Genomic DNA, 21534 nt, shown 5'->3' with positions numbered 1-21534 from the left:
CAGGCCCAGGAGGTGAGGCTGCTTCCTCCTCACAGGGCAGGGGCGGGGGTTGCCCCTTCGGTTTCAGGGCACCAGGATGACCCAACCCAGGGCCTCAGGGGTGGGGCCCTCGCAGAGAGCTGTTTGAGTGGCCCAAGCGGAAGGGTCCCTGCTGCCCAGTGGGCTTGGAGGGAAGAGCATCAAACCAAAGAGGATTATTGTCCAGACCTAAATACTGATGGAACTTGCCTTGCTAGGTTTTGGACATGCCTGGGACCCACCACCCTTTTATTCCTTCCACGTTCCCCTTTCAGAGTGGGAATGTCTGTCCTGTGCCTGTCCTGTCACTATGTTTTAGAAGCACAAACTCATGTGGTTCCATGGGTCACCTCTGGATGAATCCTACCTTGAGTCTCACATATATCTGGTTTCGATGAGATTTAGATGAGACTTTGGACTTCGGAGCTGGTGCTGGATTGAGTCAAGACTTTAGGGCTGTTGGGATGGAAATGAATGTATTTGCAGGTAAGGACATGAATTTGGGGGACCCGGGGGCAGAATGCTATGGTCTGTGTCCCTCCAAAATTCATATGCTGAGGCCTGTCCTTGTTTGAGCTGCTGTAACAGAATATCATAGGCTGGGTGTCTTATAAACAACAGAAACATCTTTCTCAGAGTTCTGGAGGCTGAGAAGTCCAAGGTCAAACACCAGTGTCTGGTGAGGCCCCCTTCCTGGTTCAGGCTTCCTGCTGTGTCCTCACATGGAGGAAAGGGACCAGGGAGCTCTCTGGGGTCTCTTTTATAAGGACACTAATCCCATCCTTGGGGGTCCACCCTCACGACCTCATCACCTCCCAAAGGCCCCGTCTCCTACCACCACCACATTAGGGATTAGTTTTCAACACATGAATTTTGAGAGGTCACAAACATTCAGTCTACAGCAAATTCACAGTGTACAAGCCCATTCACACAATGTTTGAAACCAGGCTAAAGTCTTCTCTGGTCATAGAAGCCAGGTATCAGCCTTGGGGGTGGTTCTGAGTGGAAGGGGCACTTGGGGCCTCCAGCGTGTTGAAGGGTCTGGGCCTGAGCACTGGTTACACGTGTGCCCACTTTGTGAAACTTCATCCATCTGTATACCCATGACTTATGCAGTTTGGTGTATATAATTTATATTTCAATAAAAAGTTAACTAAAAAGCAAAACCACACAAACCAAAAACTGCAGACATGTACCTACTGGCATGAAAGTTTCTTCATAATATTAGATGAGAAAGGTTACAGAGCAATGCACACAGTATGATCCATGCTTTTGAAAAATAATGTATGTGCACAGAAACAGGATACACACCAACATTCATTTATTAAAAAATATTTATTGAGCATGTACTATGTGCCGACACATAATTTATCTGGAAGACGTCTCTACAAGTGGACTACCCCATGCAGAGCCCCATCGCATGCATCGCACCTCAGGCTCCCACGAGGCTCTGTGTGACCCCACATCCCGCGAGCTGAGTGGGTGAGCCGAGGGCGGGAAGGACACGCACACACGACGCATGAACAGCCACCTTCACAGGAGCACAGGGTTGACGAGAGTGTCCTACGAGCTTAGAACTAGACCTGGCTGAGGGACACTGGGCCATCAACTACCCACAGGTGGACACCTGGAAACACAGCCCAGTTCTAAGGACAGGCAGGGCAGTGACAATGGCGAGCGTGGGTCCCGAGGAGCACGGGCACGTCTGGGGAGGGCCCGCGGCCCCGAGCCCTCAGGTGAGGGTGTTACCACCCCATCCTGGTGCAAGTCCGCGGCTTCCACAGGACACGCGTTCCCGTCCAGGGCCGACTCCACTGAGTCACGTCTGTCCCTCCAAGACGCTGCATCCCACACAGAGCTGCACCTGTCATCTCCAGATGGGAAAGACTTTCTCTCCAACCTGAGAAAGACAAAGGAAACAAACCAATCAGATGATAAATCATTTCAGTTTGATTAACACACAGTATTTCCTAATAATAATTTAATACTGGACAAGAGTCTGGTATTCAGGTGCAGACTTTCAACAACAAACATTTAAACTTTTTTAATGTAAAATCAGCGTAAAGCAAAGCGCAAAACAGGTACTACAAAATAAAGGGAAACCATTTGATTATTTTCTTCCCTCTCCTGCATTAACCCTGAGTCTGAAGAGGAGGATTTTCCGTGGGCTCTGTGAGCCGTGAGCCCTAAGGCCCCGCCTGGCCACACGCTCACTTCAGCCCTCAAACTGCTGCCACGGCCAGACCACGACTCCACCGCACGTCCACATTGCCCACGGCAAGGCACGCAGGGTGAGCGAGGTTGCACCATGGCCCGGCCCTCGGCCCCAGCTCTGGCCACGGGGTCCGCCGGGTGGGAATAGGCATCTGCCACCGCGACCACCACAGACCCACCAGCTGCCCGGACTGGCACCACAGCCCGTGACTCCACAGCTAAATATCTTACTTTCTGCGACCCGGGGTCTTGCCTAGAAGTGACGGACCAGCTCAGAGTGACAGACATGTGCCGTCTCCACACGGGGTTTCTCTGCAACACCACTGAGCCTGTGACCACGTCTCCCGCGAGGACGGACACGGGCTCGTCCATCATGAACAGCACCTGCTTCCAGTGGGTGGTGCTGCAAGACAGGGGCGTGTTGTCACCCCTCAGGGAGCCCATCGGGACTGCCATGCCCCCACCCTGTGATCAGACGGCTTCATGGGACCCGCGTGGACCCACAACCCGGGGGGCCTCCTTGTCGCTGCACAGATTCCCTGGTGCCAAGGAGGCCGGGCCGCAGGGGCACGTGGCCAGACACAGGTCCCCAGGGGCCACCTGTCCCCAGCCCCTCGTGGGGTCAACCCAGCCTCCACGAGCTGGCACGGCAGTGCCCACCCAAAGCCACCTTCTCTGAACTGCTGACGCCCACGGTTCTAGTTTCTGCAGTTAAAACGAGATACATGCTGCTGAAATCGTGTCCAAAAAAAGTCGTAATTCCTGTGAAGGTTCAATAGAGTGTGAGCAAACAAGTGCAGCATTTGGGGGAGCAGTGACACCCCAGATTCTGTAAGTCCTGTGACTCTCACACCCAAGCACCTGAAAGGACCCAGGTCACACCCCACAGTGAGGTTCTGCTGCGTCTCCCCCTCGTGTCACATCCTCCCTGACGCTGGGCCGCCCCCTCAGCCACCGTGGGGGGGGTCTCCCTCCCTGGCCCACGCCCTGCCCCCCATCCTGTCCCCATGCCACCTGTGTGTGGATGACCCCACACAGACGCTTAGGTGGGAAACGCCAGGCACACACGGTTTGCGGGGGCCCCTGAGGCCCCTCTCTTGCGGGCCCTGGAAGGAGGCTCTGGCCAGGCAGCTCGTCCTCCAGCTCAACTTCCACAAAGGACGCTGAGGACCCCCTGGGCCCAAAGACCACGGGGGCGTCTGACTCGGGCGTCTGCATCCCTCCCTGGGCTTGTTCACTTCTGCCGACCACACGGTGCAGGGGAGCATTGAGGCCATTACTGAAAGGGGCAGTGGAAGTCCCCGAATGAAGGCGGTGCCCACCCCCCAGGGGCCACTGTGCCCAGCACCACGACAGACAAGGTGCGCTTCCCCACGCGCAGGAGCAAGTGTGCAGCCCTGAAACCTTACTGCTCAAAAAATGTGTCTCAGGAAACATCTGCCTTCCCCAGAAGTCGAAGTAAAAGCCCCTGGAACCCTGTGGACTGTTTCTGTGTCAGATGGTGAAGAGCTGCAGCAGCATTTGGGGCCACAGAGAGAAGGTGGAGCCTGACCATCCAGGGTGTTGGGGACCCCCCGACCCCGGCCCAGAGGAAGCCCGATGCCGGGGGGGCAACCCGGACTCACTGCCACACACAGCCCGGCCCCGGCGCCAGCCCACCCACCCACGTGCCCGCGACTGGAGAGGTTTGGGGCCCACGTCCGATATTCCTAGACCTTTAACCTCGCGACTCTGCCCGGCTTTCCGTGCTGCCCACAGGAGAAGGAGGGGCACACTCACGGGTGCAGCGGGCCCGTGCTCAGCACCAGCTGTGGCTCGTCCTCCTCCAGGTTCTGGAACCGGACGCTGAACCAGGCTGTGAACCCGTGGAGGGTGCCTGCCTTCTTGATGGCAAAGTGCAGCTCACCTTTCATCATCTGTGTTCAAGCAAATGAGTAAGAAAAGGGCGCTGGGGACCGGGGGGGCAGCTCCCGCCTCCGTGGGGCTCTGTCCCAGATCCCACAGCACTGCCCCAAGCAGCCACACCGTCTATTTCAGTAGTTATACCACAAATCTGTAACTTGCTAGTTTAGCTGAACACATCAAAAACCATATTTCCTCCAAGGGAAAGTAAATGTTAAAACCTGCATCCTGAACTCAAAGGCTGCAGATAATCAGAAGAGGTTTTGAGCAATTTGGGTCTCATTTGCCTAATTTTCTATCCCCAAATTCAAGTGGAATTCTTCCTCTTCTCAATTCTTTGTACAAATATAAAGCTCCAGACTGAGTCTCTACAATCCCCAAACTAACTAAAGCCTCAAAAGTTCACTTTGCACGTGGTTTTTGCCCATCTAAGTTCCAGAAGGGGGTTCCTCCACCTCAGAGCAGCCCTTAACCCGCACACGCCACCTCGTGGCCACAGAGGGTAAGTAAAAGAATTTTAAGAATTTTATCATCAATGGGAGCTAAAAAAAACTTAGAAAAAAAATTTAATTCAAACTCCACGATGAAACATATAATTTATTTGAATCTGAAGATGCTGAGAATATTACACATAAGTCTAAAAGTAACTGATGATGTTGAAGAGGTTAACTATAAAGAAAATAACCTAAAAATACAAAAATCAAAATCAGAGTAGGAAAAAAAAAAAGACTGTGGGAAAATCAATAGCAACAAGTTTAACTTGTTTATTTGAATAGGAAGGAAAGGTCACCTCTTCTCACCTCGAGGTCGGCGATCTGCACCGTTCTCATGTCCAGCTGTAATATGGTGCACGGCTCAGAGAGACAGTCTTCTGGTTTCAAAATGTGGTTATACTTGGGCTTCGAAAAAAACTCCTTAATTGCTAAAGATCTGGGGAAAAGTCACAGTAATTGCTCAATATCATTTACCCACATCTCCGGCTATCACGCCTCCCCTGCGTTAGCAGGAATTCTAACTCACCGGGCAAGAGGCAGGGCTGAGGAGGCCCGAGGAGGCCAGCCCTCCGGGGCCCCTCGGTGTCCTACTCGTGGGGTCTCAGCACACACCCAGAGAACACGGAATCCACGGGCAATTAAATGTTAACGAACGGCGTGAGAGGAGAACAGACATCTCCTCCAAGGGGCCAACCGGTGTCGCGGATAACGTGCGGCCTCAGCACCTTATCCCTCCGCCCGCCAGTTCACGGTGCGCCTTTTCCGGACACCACAGACCCTGTTCAGAGTTTCCTCCGTCTTTCCTTGTCGCTTTCATTACTGGGCGTTAATTCGGGCAGCATGAGAAACCATCCCCCCCCACCGCCTGCTCTTTTCAAACCTTCCCAGCCCTTCCCACACATTAGTCCTACATGAACCACGGAACGACTCTGTTGGAGACCCTTCCTCTCTATCCCCTTTGGGATTTGGGTTGAGAGTACATTGACTAGGGAAGATTCCATACCTTTATGTTGATACTTTTTCTTTTTTTGAGTTTTTTAACAAAAAATAAAAAGGCCCAGAGGCCCCCATCTTGCTGCCAACTCCCCAGCTGGATACCTAGCAGGTGTCCAGGCTCATTGAACAGAAGCTTCTTTCTGCCTCTGACAAAGGGGCCCTTCCCTAATTCCAGGGCTGTTGCTGGGTCTCTCCTGCCCACGTCCCACGGCACCTCAGAGGGGACGCAGCCGACACGTGTCACTATCCTTCTCAGAGGAGGCGATGTGACAACCATGAAGGCCTTGAGAGAAGACCGTTTTATGTTAAAACCTGAAGCTCTACCACAAGCCTGACGTATGTTATACACCAGGAAGTGAACTTTTGTGGAGCACTGCTTTCTTTACCAAATGCCAGCGATGCCTTCACTAACACATTTTCTGACTCTTGTTAAAAGGTTACGGCTCTTAGTGGGAACAGTCATTTGTTTTAACGGCCCACGCGTTTATAAACATGACCTTATTTTTCCCATTATATTTGGGGTCTTATAAATGGGACATTTCAATTTCCCATCACATCTGTTGTCGGTTTAAAGACCTGTAAGGCAACGTGCAAACTTCTTAGTCACGTGAGCAAACTGAGCTCAGCGCGGTGGCAGGTCTGAGACCTGCAGCCCGTCCCCCACGCTCCCACAGCCCGGGAGCGCCCGGTGACACTCACTTGAGGGCACTGAGGTCGAACTCGTAGGCGTTGTCCCAGAAGAGCACCTTGCTGCGGTAGTCCCTGTCGGCGCTGCAGGGCACCAGGTGCAGCGCGGCCGTGGTCGGCCAGATGACCCCGTCCTCCTTCAGCCACGCGTCCCGGGCATAGAGGATAGACTCGATCATGAACTCAAACTGCAGGGAGGGAGACGCACAGGAGACACCGTGTCTGTGCAGCCCCCTCGCTGCTCAGACTCGGGTCTTCACGTCTGTCACCTCCAGAGGCACAGAACGGGCTGAGCCGCCCGGCCCAGGGGAGGGCTTCTCTTGCGCCCACACGGCAGTCGTCACCGAGTCCAGTCACAGCCTGGGCTTAAGCCCCATCGAGCCGCGTGGAGTTCGGAACTGGGCGTGGCTATCGGTCAGGGAAATCAGCCTCTCGCCCACCCCACTCACTCGGCAGTCAGCTGTCCCCACGTGCCTAAAGCCCTCAAGTGTTTCGGGGTCTTAACTCTCCAACAGGATCAACCTGGTCTGGGATATCCTCAGGATTCTCACCACCCTTTAAGTTGGCTGAAGTCACTTCTTAAAAACGTGGAACATCAGGGGTGGAGTCAAGATGGCCTACTAGGAGGAGGCGGAATTTGCGTCTCCTCACAACTAGAGCACCTACCAGGCACCGATGGGGGACCATGGACACCTAAGGGGACGGGAGGAACCCTCAACGACCGGTAGAACGTGGGGGGAGTGAGGGGGGAGGAGAAGTGGAGGTGGGACAGGATTGGTGCCCCTAAGGGGTGCCTGGGGGAGGGGAAGGGATCCCACACCTGAAAGGGGAAATTGGGGGACCGTTGGGAGGGCAGAGGATCAAAAGGGAGTGTGGCCAGGTCTCCCCTGCCCACTCGGGCCCCCAGAAGCCTGTTGGGCTCCTGGGCCTGATCCTCTGCCCACCCAGGCCCCCTCCTGCCATGCGGAGCCCAAGCCCCGCCCCTACACTCGGAGACCACCTCTGAGACCCACTCCAATGCACTGGGCCTAAACCCCACCCACACACCCCCACTCAGGGCCCTACGTCCAGACTCCGGAGCTCCACACTCCAGAGGCCCTCCTTTCCACCTGCTGCCTCTCCCCTTCCGCCCTAAGCAGAGGTCCCGCCCCATGCTCAAACGTCACCCCCCCACCCGCCTAGGTCCCGCCCCACCCTAAACCCCGCCCCTGCCTGTTCCACCCTCACCTGAACTCCGCCCTCATAGCCAAGGTTTTTTTTTTCTTTTCTTTTTCTTTTTTGCTCTTTTAGATTGGGGTTCTGTTTTACCTTGTTGATTCACTGTCATTGATTCTTTTAGATTTTTGTTTTTCCTAATAAACCTTTTATTTTTCTAATTTTATTTTATTCTTTATACTTCGTTAGTGATCTCTCCTCCTGGCTTGCTGCAACCCCCTCCTTTTTTTTTTCTTTTTTCTGTTGTGGTTTTATTTTTCCTAATATATTTTTTATCTTTCTAATTTTATTTTGTTTTTCATTCTTTGATATTGTACTGCTCCTTTTTTTCTTTATTTCTTCCTTTTTTTTTTTTTTTTTAACTGTGCCATGAAGCTTGCAGGATCTTGGTTCCCAGGCTGGAGGTCAGGCCCGAGCTCCTGTGGTGGGAGCTCCGAGTCCAAACTGCTGGACTAACAGAGAACCTCAGACCCCAGGGAATATCAATCGGAGTGAGGCCTCCAGGAGGTCCTCATCTCAGCACCAAGACCCAGCTCTATCCAACTGCCTGCCAACTCCACTGCTGCACATCTCAGGCCAAACAACCAGTAAGACAGGAATACAGCACCACCCATCAAAAAATATATATATAACGACAAAAAAATATGTTACAGACAAAGGAGCAAGGTAAAAACTTACAAGACCAAATAAATGAAGACGAAATATGCAACCTACCGGAAAAAGAATTCAGAGTAATGATAGTAAAGATGATCCAAAATCTCGGAAACAGAATGGAGAAAATACAAGAAACATTTAATAAGGATCTAGAAGAACTAAAGAGCAAACAAACAGTGATGAACAACGCAATTACTGAAATTAAAAATACTCTAGAAGGAATCAATAACAGAATAACTGAGCTAGAAGAACGGCTAAGTGACCTGGAAGATAAAAGGGTGGAAATAACCACCAGGGAGCAGAATAAAGGAAAAAGAATGAAAAGAGTTGAGGACAGTCTCAGAGACCTCTGGGACAACATTAAATGCACCAACATTCGAATTATAGGGGTCCCAGAAGAAGAAGAGAAAAAGAAAGGGTCTGAGAAAATATTTTAAGAGATTATAGTCAAAAACTTCCCTAACATGGGAAAGGAAATAGTCAATCAAGTCCAGGAAGCACAGAGAGTACCATACAGGATAAACCCAAAGAGAAACATGTCAAGACACATACTAATCAAACTATCAAAAATTAAATACAAAGAAAAAAATATTAAAAGCAGCAAGGGAACAGAAACAAAGAACATACAAGGGAATCCCCATAAGGTTAACAGATGATTTTTCAGCAGAAACTCTGCAAGCCAGAAGGGAGTGGCAGGACATACTTAAAGTGATGAAAGGGAAAAACCTACAACCAAGATTACTCTACCCAGCAAGGATCTCATTCAGATTTGATGGAGAAATTAAAACGTTTACAGATAAGCAAAAGTTAAGAGAATTCAGCACCACCAAACCAGCTTTACAACAAATGCTAAAGGAACTTCTCCAGACAGGAGACACAAGACAAGGAAAAGACCTACAAAAACAAACCCAAAACAATTAAGAAAATGGTAATAGGAACATACATGTCGATAATTACCTTACATGTGAATGGATTAAATGCTCCAACCAAAAGACATAGACTGGCTGAATGGATACAAAAACAAGATCCGTACATATGCTGTCTACAGAGACCCACTTCAGACCTAGGGACACATACAGACTGAAAGTGAGGGGATGGAAAAAGATATTCCATGCAAATGGAAATCAAAAGAAAGCTGGAGTAGCAATTCTCATATCAGACAAAACAGACTTTAAAATAAAGACTATTACAAGAGACAAAGAAGGACACTACATAATGATCAAGGGATCAATCCAAGAAGAAGATATAACAATTGTAAATATAGACAGCAACACTCAGCTCTACCCACCACCAGAGCCTCCCATCAAGCCTCTTAGATAGCCTCAACCACCAGAGGGCAGACAACAGAAGCAAGAAAAACTATAATCCTGCAGCCTGTGGACCAAAAACCACAGTTACAGAAAGATAGAGAAGATGAAAAGGCAGAGGGCTATGTACCAGGTGAAGGAACAAGAAAAAACCCCAGAAAAACAACTAAATGAAGTGGAGATAGGCAACCTTCCAGAAAAAGAATTCAGAATAATGATAGTGAAGATGATCCAGGACCTTGGAATAAGAATGGAGGCAAAGATTGAGAAGATGCAAGAAATGATTAACAAAGACCTAGAAGAATTAAAGAACAAACATACAGAGATGACCAATACAATAACTGAAATGAAAACTACACTAGAAGGAATCAATAGCAGAATAACTGAGGCAGAAGAACGGATAAGTGACCTGGAAGACAGAATGATGGAATTCACTGCTGCGGAACAGACTAAAGAAAAAAGAATGAAAAGAAATGAAGACAGCCTAAGAGACCTCTGGGACAACATTAAACGCAACAACATTCGCATTATAGGGGTCCCAGAAGGAGAAGAGAGAGAGAAAGTACCAGAGAAAATATTTGAAGAGATTATAGTCGAAAACTTCCCTAACATGGGAAAGGAAATAGCCAGCCAAGTCCAGGAAGCGCAGAGAGTCCCATACAGGATAAACCCAAGGAGAAACACGCCGAGACACATAGTAATCAAAGTGGCAAAAATTAAAGACAAAGAAAAATTATTGAAAGCAGCAAGGGAAAAACGACAAATAACATACAAGGGAACTCCCATAAGGTTAACAGCTGATTTCTCAGCAGAAACTCTGCAAGCCAGAAGGGAGTGGCATGATATACTTAAAGTGATGAAAGGGAAGAACCTACAACCAAGATTACTCTACCCGGCAAGGATCTCATTTAGATTTGATGGAGAAATCAAAAGCTTTACAGACAAGCAAAAGCTAAGAGAATTCAGCACCACCAAACCAGCTCTACAACAAATGCTAAAGGAACTTCTCTAAGTGGGAAACACAAGAGAAGAAAAGGACCTACAAAAACAAACCCAAAACAATTAAGAAAATGGTCATAGGAACATACATATCGATTATTACCTTAAACGTGAATGGATTAAATGCCCCAACCAAAAGACATAGACTGGCTGAATGGATACAAAAACAAGACCCATATATATGCTGTCTACAAGAGACCCACTTTAGACCTAGGGACACATACAGACTGAAAGTGAGGGGATGGAAAAAGATATTCCATGCAAATGGAAATCAAAAGAAAGCTGGAGTCGCTATACTCATATCAGATAAAATAGACTTTAAAATAAAGAATGTTACAAGAGACAAGGAAGGACACTACATAATGATCCAGGGATCAATCCAAGAAGACGATATAACAAATATAAATATATATGCACCCAACATAGGAGCACCTCAATACATAAGGCAACTGCTAACAGCTATAAAAGAGGAAATCGACAGTAACACAATAATAGTGGGGGACTTTAACACCTCACTTACACCAATGGACAGATCATCCAAAATGAAAATAAATAAGGAAACAGAAGCTTTAAATGACACAATAGACCAGATAGATTTAATTGATATATATCGGACATTCCATCCAAAAACAGCAGATTACACGTTCTTCTCAAGTGCGCACGGAACATTCTCCAAGATAGATCACATCTTGGGTCACAAATCAAGCCTCAGTAAATTTAAGAAAATTGAAATCATATCAAGCATCTTTTCTGACCACAACGCTATGAGATTAGAAATGAATTACAGGGAAAAAAACGTAAAAAGGACAAACACATGGAGGCTAAACAATACGTTACTAAATAACCAAGAGATCACTGAAGAAATCAAAGAGGAAATCAAAAAATACCTAGAGACAAATGACAATGAAAACACGACGACCCAAAACCTATGGGATGCAGCAAAAGCAGTTCTAAGAGGGAAGTTTATAGCTATACAAGCCTACCTAAAGAAACAAGAAAAAGCTCAAGTAAACAATCTAACCTTACACTTAAAGAAACTAGAGAAAGAAGAACAAACAAAACCCAAAGTTAGCAGAAGGAAAGAAATCATAAAGATCAGAGCAGAAATAAATGAAATAGAAACAAAGACAACAATAGCAAAGATCAATAAAACTAAAACTTGGTTCTTTGAGAAGATAAACAAAATTGATAAGCCATTAGCCAGACTCATCAAGAAAAAGAGGGAGAGGACTCAAATCAATAAAATCAGAAATGAAAAAGGAGACGTTACAACAGACACTGCAGAAATACAAAGCATCCTAAGAGACTACTACAAGCAACTTTATGCCAATAAAATGGACAACCTGGAAGAAATGGACAAATTCTTAGAAAGGTATAACCTTCCAAGACTGAACCAGGAAGAAATAGAAAATATGAACAGACCAATCACAAGTAATGAAATTGAAACTGTGATTAAAAATCTTCCAACAAACAAAAGTCCAGGACCAGATGGCTTCACAGGTGAATTCTATCAAACATTTAGAGAAGAGCTAACACCCATCCTTCTCAAACTCTTCCAAAAATTGCAGAGGAAGGAACACTCCCAAACTCATTCTATGAGGCCACCATCACCCTGATACCAAAACCAGACAAAGACACTACAAAAAAAGAAAATTACAGACCAATATCACTGATGAATATAGATGCAAAAATCCTCAACAAAATACTAGCAAACAGAATCCAACAACACATTAAAAGGATCATACACCACGATCAAGTGGGATTTATCCCAGGGATGCAAGGATTCTTCAATATACGCAAATCAATCAATGTGATACACCATATTAACAAATTGAAGAATAAAAACCATATGATCATCTCAATAGATGCAGAAAAAGCTTTTGACAAAATTCAACACCCATTTCTGATAAAAACTCTCCAGAAAGTGGGCATAGAGGGAACCTACCTGAACATAATAAAGGCCATATATGACAAACCCACAGCAAACATCATTCTCAATGGTGAAAAACTGAAAGCATTTCCTCTAAGATCAGGAACGAGACAAGGATGTCCACTCTCACCACTATTATTCAACATAGTTTTGGAAGTCCTAGCCACGGCAATCAGAGAAGAAAAAGAAATAAAAGGAATACAAATTGGAAAAGAAGAAGTAAAACTGTCACTGTTTGCGGATGACATGATACTATACATAGAGAATCCTAAAACTGCCACCAGAAAACTGCTAGAGCTAATTAATGCATATGGTAAAGTTGCAGGATACAAAATTAATGCACAGAAATCTCTTGCATTCCTATACACTAATGATGAAAAATCTGAAAGAGAAATTATGGAAACACTCCCATTTACCATTGCAACAAAAAGAATAAAATACCTAGGAATAAACCTACCTAGGGAGACAAAAGACCTGTATGCAGAAAACTATAAGACACTGATGAAAGAAATTATAGATGATACCAACAGATGGAGAGATATACTATGTTCTTGGATTGGAAGAATCAACATTGTGAAAATGAGTATACTACCCAAAGCAATCTACAGATTCAATGCAATCCCTATCAAATTACCAATGGCATTTTTTACGGAGCTAGAACAAATCATCTTAAAATTTGTATGGAGACACAAAAGACCCCGAATAGGCAAAGCAGTCTTGAGGCAAAAAAATGGAGCTGGAGGAATCAGACTCCCTGACTTCAGACTATACTACAAAGCTACAGTAATCAAGACAATATGGTACTGGCACAAAAACAGAAACATAGATCAATGGAACAAGATAGAAAGCCCAGACATTAACCCACGCACCTATGGTCAACTAATCTATGACAAAGGAGGCAAAGATATACAATGGAGAAAAGAGAGTCTCTTCAATAAGTGGTGCTGGGAAAACTGGACAGCTACATGTAAAAGAATGAAATTAGAATACTCCCTAACACCATACACAAAAATAAACTCAAAATGGATTAGAGACCTAAATATAAGACTGGACACTATAAAACTCTTAGAGGAAAACATAGGAAGAACACTCTTTGACATAAATCACAGCAAGATCTTTTTTGATCCACCTCCTAGAGTAATGGAAATAAAAACAAAAATAAACAAGTGGGACCTAATGAAACTTCAAAGCTTTTGCACAGCAAAGGAAACCATAAACAAGACGAAAAGACAACCCTCAGAATGGGAGAAAATATTTGCAAACGAATCAACGGACAAAGGATTAATCTCCAAAATATATAAACAGCTCATTCAGCTCAATATCAAAGAAACAAACACCCCAATCCAAAAATGGGCAGAAGACCTAAATAGACATTTCTCCAAAGAAGACATACAGATGGCCACGAAGCACATGAAAAGATGCTCAACATCACTAATTATTAGAGAAATGCAAATCAAAACTACAATGAGGTATCACCTCACTCCTGTTAGAATGGGCATCATCAGAAAATCTACAAACAACAAATGCTGGAGAGGGTGTGGTGAAAAGGGAACCCTCTTGCACTGTTGGTGGGAATGTAAATTGATACAGCCACTATGGAGAACAATATGGAGGTTCCTTAAAAAACTAAAAATAGAATTACCATATGACCCAGCAATCCCACTACTGGGCATATACCCAGAGAAAACCGTAATTCAAAAAGACACATGCACCCGAATGTTCATTGCAGCACTATTTACAATAGCCAGGTCATGGAAGCAACCTAAATGCCCATCAACAGACGAATGGATAAAGAAAATGTGGTACATATATACAATGGAATATTACTCAGCCATAAAAAGGAACGAAATTGAGTCATTTGTTGAGACGTGGATGGATCTAAAGACTGTCATACAGAGTGAAGTAAGTCAGAAAGAGAAAAACAAATATCGTATATTAATGCATGTATGCGGAACCTAGAAAAATGGTACAGATGAGCCAGTTTGCAGGGCAGAAGTTGAGACACAGATGTAGAGAATGGACATATGGACACCAAGGGGGGAAAACTGCGGTGGGGTGGGGATGGTGGTGTGCTGAATTGGGCGATTGGGATTGACATGTATACACTGATGTGTATAAAACTGATGCCTAATAAGAACCTGCAGTATAAAAAAACAAACAAAACAACAACAACCAAAAAAAAAAAAACAATTGTAAATATATATGCACCCAACACAGGAGCACCTCAATACATAAGGCAAATGCTAACAGCCATAAAAGGGGAAATCGACAGTGACACAATAATAGTAGGGGACGTTAAAACCCCACTTTCACCAATAGACAGATCATCCAAAATGAAAATAAATAAGGAAACACAAGCTTTAAATGACACATTAAACAAGATGGACTTAATTGATATTTATAGGATATTCCATCCAAAAAAAACCAGAATACTTTCTTCTCAAGTGCTCATAGAACATTCTCCAGGATAGATCATATCCTGGATCACAAATCAAGCCTTGGTAAATTTAATAAAATTGAAATTGTATCAGGTATCTTTTCCAACCACAACGCTATGAGATTAGACATCAATTACAGGAAAAAATCTGTAAAAAATACGAACACATGGAGGCTAAACAATACACTACTGAATAACCAAGAGATCACTGAAAAGATCAAAGAGGAAATCAAAAAATACCTAGAAACAAATGACAATGAAAACACAACGACCCAAAACCTATGGGATGCAGCAAAAGCAGTTCTAAGAGGGAAGTTTATAGCAATACAATCCTACCTCAAGAAACAAGAAAAATCTCAAACAACCTAACCTTACACCTAAAGCAATTAGAGAAAGAAGAACAAAAAAAACCCAAAGTTAGCAGAAGGAAAGAAATCATAAAGATCTGATCAAAAATAAATGAAAAAGAAATGAAGGAAATGATAGCAAAGAACAATAAAACTAAAAGCTGGTTCTTTGAAAAGGTAAACAGAATTGATAAACCATTAGCCAGACTCACCAAGAAAAAAAGAGAGAAGACTCAAATCAACAGAAATAGAAATGAAAAAGGAGAAGTAACAACTGACACTGCAGAAATACAAAGGATCATGAGAGATTACTACAAGCAACTATATGCCAATAAAATGGACAACCTGGAAGAAATGGACAAATTCTTAGAAAAGCACAACCTCTCAACACTGAACCAGGAAGAAATAGAAAACATAAACAGACGAAACACAAGCACTGAAATTGAAACTGTGATTAAAAATCTTCCAACAAACAAAAGCCCAGGACCAGATGGCTTCACAGGCAAATTCTATCAAACATTTAGAGAAGAGCTAACACCCATCCTTCTCAAAATCTTCCAAAATATAGCAGAGGGAGGAACACTCCCAAACTCATTCTACGAGGCCACCATCACCCTGATACCAAAACCAGACAAAGATGTCACAAAAAAAGAAAACTACAGCCAATATCTCTGATGAACACAGATGCAAAAATCCTCAACAAAGTACTAGCAAACAGAATCCAACAGCACATTAAAAGGATCATACACCATGATCAAGTGGGGTTTATCCCAGGAATGGAAGGATTCTTCAATATAAGCAAATCAATCAATGTGATACACCATATTAGCAAATTGAAGGATAAAAACCATATGATAATCTCAATAGATGCAGAAAAAGCTCTTGACAAAATTCAACACCAATTTATGATAAAAACTCTCCAGAAAGTAGGCATACAGGGAACCTACCTTAACATAATAAAGGCCATATATGACAAACCCATAGCCAACATCATTCTCAGTGGTGAAAAACTGAAACCATTTCCTCTAAGATCAGGAACAAGACAAGGTTGCCCACTCTCACCACTATTATTCAACATAGTTTTGGAAGTTTTAACCACAGCAATCAGAGAAGAAAAAGAAATAAAAGGAATCCAAATCGGAAAAGAAGAAGTAAAACTGTCACTGTTTGCAGATGACATGATACTATACATAGAGAATCCTAAAGATGCTACCAGAAAACTACTAGAGCTAATCAATGAATTTGGTAGAGTAGCAGGATACAAAATTAATGCACAGAAATCTCCTGCATTCCTATACACTAATGATGAAAAATCTGAAAGAGACATTAAAGAAACACTCCCATTTACTATTGCAACATAAAAAATAAAATACATAGGAATAAACCTACCTACGGAGACAAAAGACCTGTATGCAGAAAACTATAAGACACTGATGAAAGAAATTAAAGATGATACAAACAGATGGAGAGATAGACCATGTTCTTGCATTGGAAGAATCAACATTGTGAAAATGACTATACCACCCAAAGCAATCTACAGATTCAATGCAATCCCTATCAAACTACCAATGGCATTTTTCACAGAACTAGAACAAAAAATTGCACAATTTGTATGGAAACACAAAAGACCCCAAATAGCCAAAACAATCTTGAGAAAGAAAAACAGAGCTGGAGGAATCAGGCTCCCGGACTTCAGACTATACTACAAAGCTACAGTAATCAAGACAGTATGGTACTGGCATGAAAAGAGAAATATAGATCAATGGAACAGGATATAGAAAGCCCAGAGATAAACCCACACACATATGGTCACCTTATCTTTGATAAAGGAGGCAAGAGTATACAATGGAGAAAAGACGGCCTCTTCAAAAGTGGTGCTGGGAAAACTGGACAGCTACATGTAAAAAGATGAAATTAGAACACTTCCTAACACCATACCCAAAAATAAACTCAAAATGGATTAAAGACCTAAATGAAAGCCTAGACAGTATAAAACTCTTAGAGGAAAACATAGGCAGAACACTCTATGACATAAATCAGAGCAAGATCCTTTTTGACCCACCTCCTAGAGAAATAGAAATAAAAACAAAAATAAACAAATGGGACCTAATGAAACTTAAAAGCTTTTGCACAGCAAAGGAAACCATAAACAAGATGAAAAACAACCCTCAGAATGGGAGAAAATATTTGGAAATGAAGCAACTGACAAAGGATTAATCTCCAAAATATACAAGCAGCTCATGCAGCTCAATATCAAAACAACAAACAACCCAATCCAAAAATGGGCAGAAGACCTAAATAGACATTTCTCTAAAGATATACAGATTGCCAACAAAGACATGAAAAGATGCTCAACATCACTAATCATTAGAGAAATGCAAATCAAAACTACAATGAGGTATCACCTCACACCGGTCAGAATGGCCATCAAAAAATCTACAAACAATAAATGCTGGAGAGGGTGTGGAGAAAAGGGAACCCGCTTGCACTGTTGGTGGGCATGTAAATTGATACAACCACTATGGAGAACAGTATGGAGGTTCCTTAGAAAACTAAAAATAGAACTACCATATGGCCCAACAATCCCACTACTGGGCATATACCCTGAGAAAACCATAATTCAAAGAGTCATGTACCACAATGTTCATTGCAGCACTATTTACTATAGCCAGGGCATGGAAGCAACCTAAGTGTCCTTCGACAGATGAATGGAGAAAGAAGATGTGGCACATGTATACAATGGAATATTACTCAGCCATAAAAAGAAACGAAACTGAGTTATTTGTAGTGAGGTGCATGGGCCTAGAGTCTGTCATACAGAGTGAAGTCAGAAAGAGAAAAACAAATACCGTATGCTAACACAAATATATGGAATCTAAGAAAAAAAAAAGGTTCTGATGAACCTAGGAGCAGGACAGGAATAAAGACACAGACGTAGAGTATGGACTTGAGGACACGGGGAGGGGGAAGGGTAAGCTGGGATGAAGTGAGAGAGTGGCATGGACAGATATACACTACCAAACATAAAATAGATAGCTAGTGGGAAGCAGCTGCATAGCACAGGGAGATCAGCTCGGTGCTTTGTGACCACCTAGAGGGGTGGGATAGGGAGGGTGGGAGGGAGACGCAAGAGGGAGGGGATATGGGGATATATGTATATGTATAGCTGATTCACTTTGTTACACAGCAGCATCCAACACACCATTGTAAAGCAATTATAGTCCAATAAAGTTGTTAAAAAAAAAAGTAACTGTTCCTAGATTATACTTGACTATGTCAATTTCCTGGCCTAATTTTGAATAAAATGTTGATGTTTATTTAACAAAGGAAAAAAAAAACGTGGAACCGCAAAGCAGGAGTGCCACAGAGGTCATGTGGCACCGAAGTCAAGAGCAGCCCAGCACACCTAGGTGCCCCTCGGGAGTGCTGAATTTTGAGAATTCTTTGTATATGCAGGATACACACTGGGTATGTGATTTGCAAATATTTTCACCTAATCTTAGCATGTCTTTTCATTCTCTTAACACTGTCATTTACAGAACAGACATTTTTACTTTTGATGAAGTCCAATTTATCAACTTTTTCTTTAATAGATTATGCTTTTAGAGTCACACCTAAAAACCCTTTGACTAACCCATGAACACTTTCTCCTGTGATTTCTTCCGAGAGTTTTATAGTTTTATGTTCTAAGCAATTAGATCTGTAATCAATTTTGAGTTCATTGTTTCGTATGAGGTATGAGGCTTAAAGTTGAAGTTCTTTTTTTTTTGCACATGGATGGCCAATTGTTCCAATATAATTAGGTGAAAAGACTATCTTTTCTTCATTAAATTGACTTTGCCCCTCTGTTAAGAATCAGTTGACCATATTTGTAGGAATATACTGTCTATTCTGTTCCATTGACTTATGTGTCTATCGTTTCACCAGTTTCACAGTCTTGACTACCAGAGCTTTATACTAAGTTTTAAAGTCAGGTACCATAATTCTTCCAATTTTGTTCTTTTAAAAATTGTATCAGCTATTCTAGTTTGTTTACATTCCACATAAATTTTACAATGAACTTATCTACAAAAACTCCTGCTTAGATTTTTACTGGAATTGTATTAAATCTACAGATTAATCTGGGGAGAAGAGACATCCTTACAAGGTTGTCTTCCAGCCCATGAACAATGCGTATCTATCAGCGTCACGTAGTTTTCAGCATAAAGATCTTGTACATGTTTTGTCAGATTTCATCATTTTGGAGCTATTGTAAATAGTATTGTACAGTGCTAGTATTTATATAAAAATATGACTGGTTTTTGTATGTTGACTTTGTATTCTGTGATCTTCTTAAACTTGCCTACTAGTCCAGGCAAGTTTTTGGAGATTCCTTGGGATTTTCTACAAAGACAATCATGCTGTCTGAGAAAGGGATGGTTTATTTCTTTGTCTTCGTTCTGTGTGCCTTTCACTTCTTCTCTCCCTTTTGCACCTGGTTAGGTTTCCCAGTACAATATGGAGTAGAAGTGGTGGAGCGGCCCTCCCTGCATCACTCCTGCTCTTAGGGGGAAGTTGTCCTAACAAGTGAAAAGCTGAACAAACTGAAACATCAAGAACTCTTCTTAGATCCGTAAGAGAAATGAGGTCACAGAGCAAACTGCTGCCCCCAAATAGGAGAAATTGAGAGACTAATACAGACGGTCCCCTACTTATGATGGTTCAACTTTACAACGGTGCAATAGGAATTCAGTAAAGACTATGCCTCGAATTTTGAATTTTGATCTTTTCCCGGCTAGCGATACACAGTGCAACACACGAGCCACACAAGCCACAGCCCTGTCAGCCATGAGATTGCTAGGGTGAACGACACTTTCAGTACAGTACTGAGTCAATTACATGAGATAGTCAACACTTTATTATCAAATGGGCTTTGGTTATGATTTTGCCCAACTGTAGGCTCATGTGAGTGCTCTGAGCACATTTAAGGCAGGCAAGGCTCAGCTGTGATGTTCGGGAACTTAGATGTGTTATGTGCATTTTGAAGTTTTTTTTTTTTTTTTAAATAAATTTATTTATTTATTTTTGACTGTGTTGGGTCTTCGTTGCTGCGCACGGGCTTTCTCTAGTTGCAGCGAGCAGGGGTTACTCTTTGTTGCGGTGCACGGGCTTCTCGTTGCGGTGGCTTCTCTTGTTGCGGAGCACGGGCTCTAGGTGTGCGGGCTTCAGTAGTTGTGGCACGTGGGCTCAGTAGTTGTGGCTCGTGGGCTCTACAGCACAGGCTCAGTAGTTGTGACTCACAGGCTTAGCTGCTCTGCAGCATGTGGGATCTTCCCAGACCAGGGCTCAAACCCGTTTCCCCTGCATTGGCAGGTGGATTCTTAACCACTGTGCCACCAGGGAAGTCCCTGCATTTTGGACTTTGATATTTTCAACTTATGATGGGTGTGTTGGGACGTAGCCCCATCATAAGTCGAGGAGGATCGTACAGAGAATCACAATTTGCCAGGGGAGGAAACATGAACTGTGGTTGACAAGTTGCTGGGGCCCACTGTGGACAAGCCTGAGAGTCAAAGCTCCAGACGGGCTCAGTCACAGAGGTCCCCACAGTAAACATCAGAGAAAAGTCCCCTCGTGTTTCTGACAAGTTCGAAAGGAAGCATTTGAAATACACCAGAGTATTCTGTTCTTCTTAACAGGATCTGCACTCAGGAGAAACTAGTTAACAGAACCTAACCAGCTGGAGAACGAGAAATATCCAACTTGAGCCCCCTCCAGCCATCGTGTCCCACCTAAAAGAGGAAAAGAAATTGAGAAGCACCTGTGAAGTTCACAGTGCAGAGGCCCAGGCTCACTAAACACTGAGACCCCAGAAGGACCACAGAACACTCCCCGACCTGCATCTCACCACCACATCACTACAGGCCTGTTTGCACTGAACCTTTATCCAGTCATCATGCCTGGCTATCAGGAGAAAACCACAAGACATACTAACAGTATAAGACACACAGCGAGGCTTAGAACCAGACTCAGACACAGCAGGGATGCTGTAATTATCAGGCTGGGAATTTAACAACTATGATTCATATGCTCAGGGCTCTAATGGATAAAGCAGACAGAGTGCAGGAACAGATGGGCAATGTAAGCAGAGAAAGGAAAATTCTTGAAAAGAACCAAAAACAAATGCTCAAGATGAAAAACAATGTAACAGAAATGAAGGATGTCTTCAATGGCTCATTAGTAAGGACACAGCTGAGTAACGAGCCTCCAAGCTTGAGGAAATGACAACAGAAACCTGCAAAGCTGAAAAGCACAGAAGACAGGCTAAAAAATACAACAACATATTCAAGGGCTG

At 43.8% G+C, this 21534-nt stretch overlaps 1 protein-coding gene across 1 annotated transcript in view; it reads right to left on the bottom strand.

The window, feature by feature from the left end:
- Nucleotides 1–1334: 1334 nt before the first annotated feature.
- The window catches only part of PRMT2 (protein arginine methyltransferase 2), a 42001-nt gene continuing 21801 nt past the window's right edge, over nt 1335–21534 (bottom strand). The window contains 5 exon segments of the mRNA XM_059921786.1: nt 1335–1918; nt 2464–2635; nt 4012–4148; nt 4935–5064; nt 6324–6499. Coding sequence (XP_059777769.1) covers nt 1886–1918; nt 2464–2635; nt 4012–4148; nt 4935–5064; nt 6324–6499 — 648 coding nt within the window. The 3' untranslated portion in view covers nt 1335–1885.

This window comes from Balaenoptera ricei, chromosome 4 (genome assembly GCF_028023285.1).
Source record: "Balaenoptera ricei isolate mBalRic1 chromosome 4, mBalRic1.hap2, whole genome shotgun sequence".
Lineage (NCBI taxonomy): Eukaryota > Metazoa > Chordata > Mammalia > Artiodactyla > Balaenopteridae > Balaenoptera > Balaenoptera ricei.
This window is presented reverse-complemented; position numbering and strand designations above follow the sequence as displayed.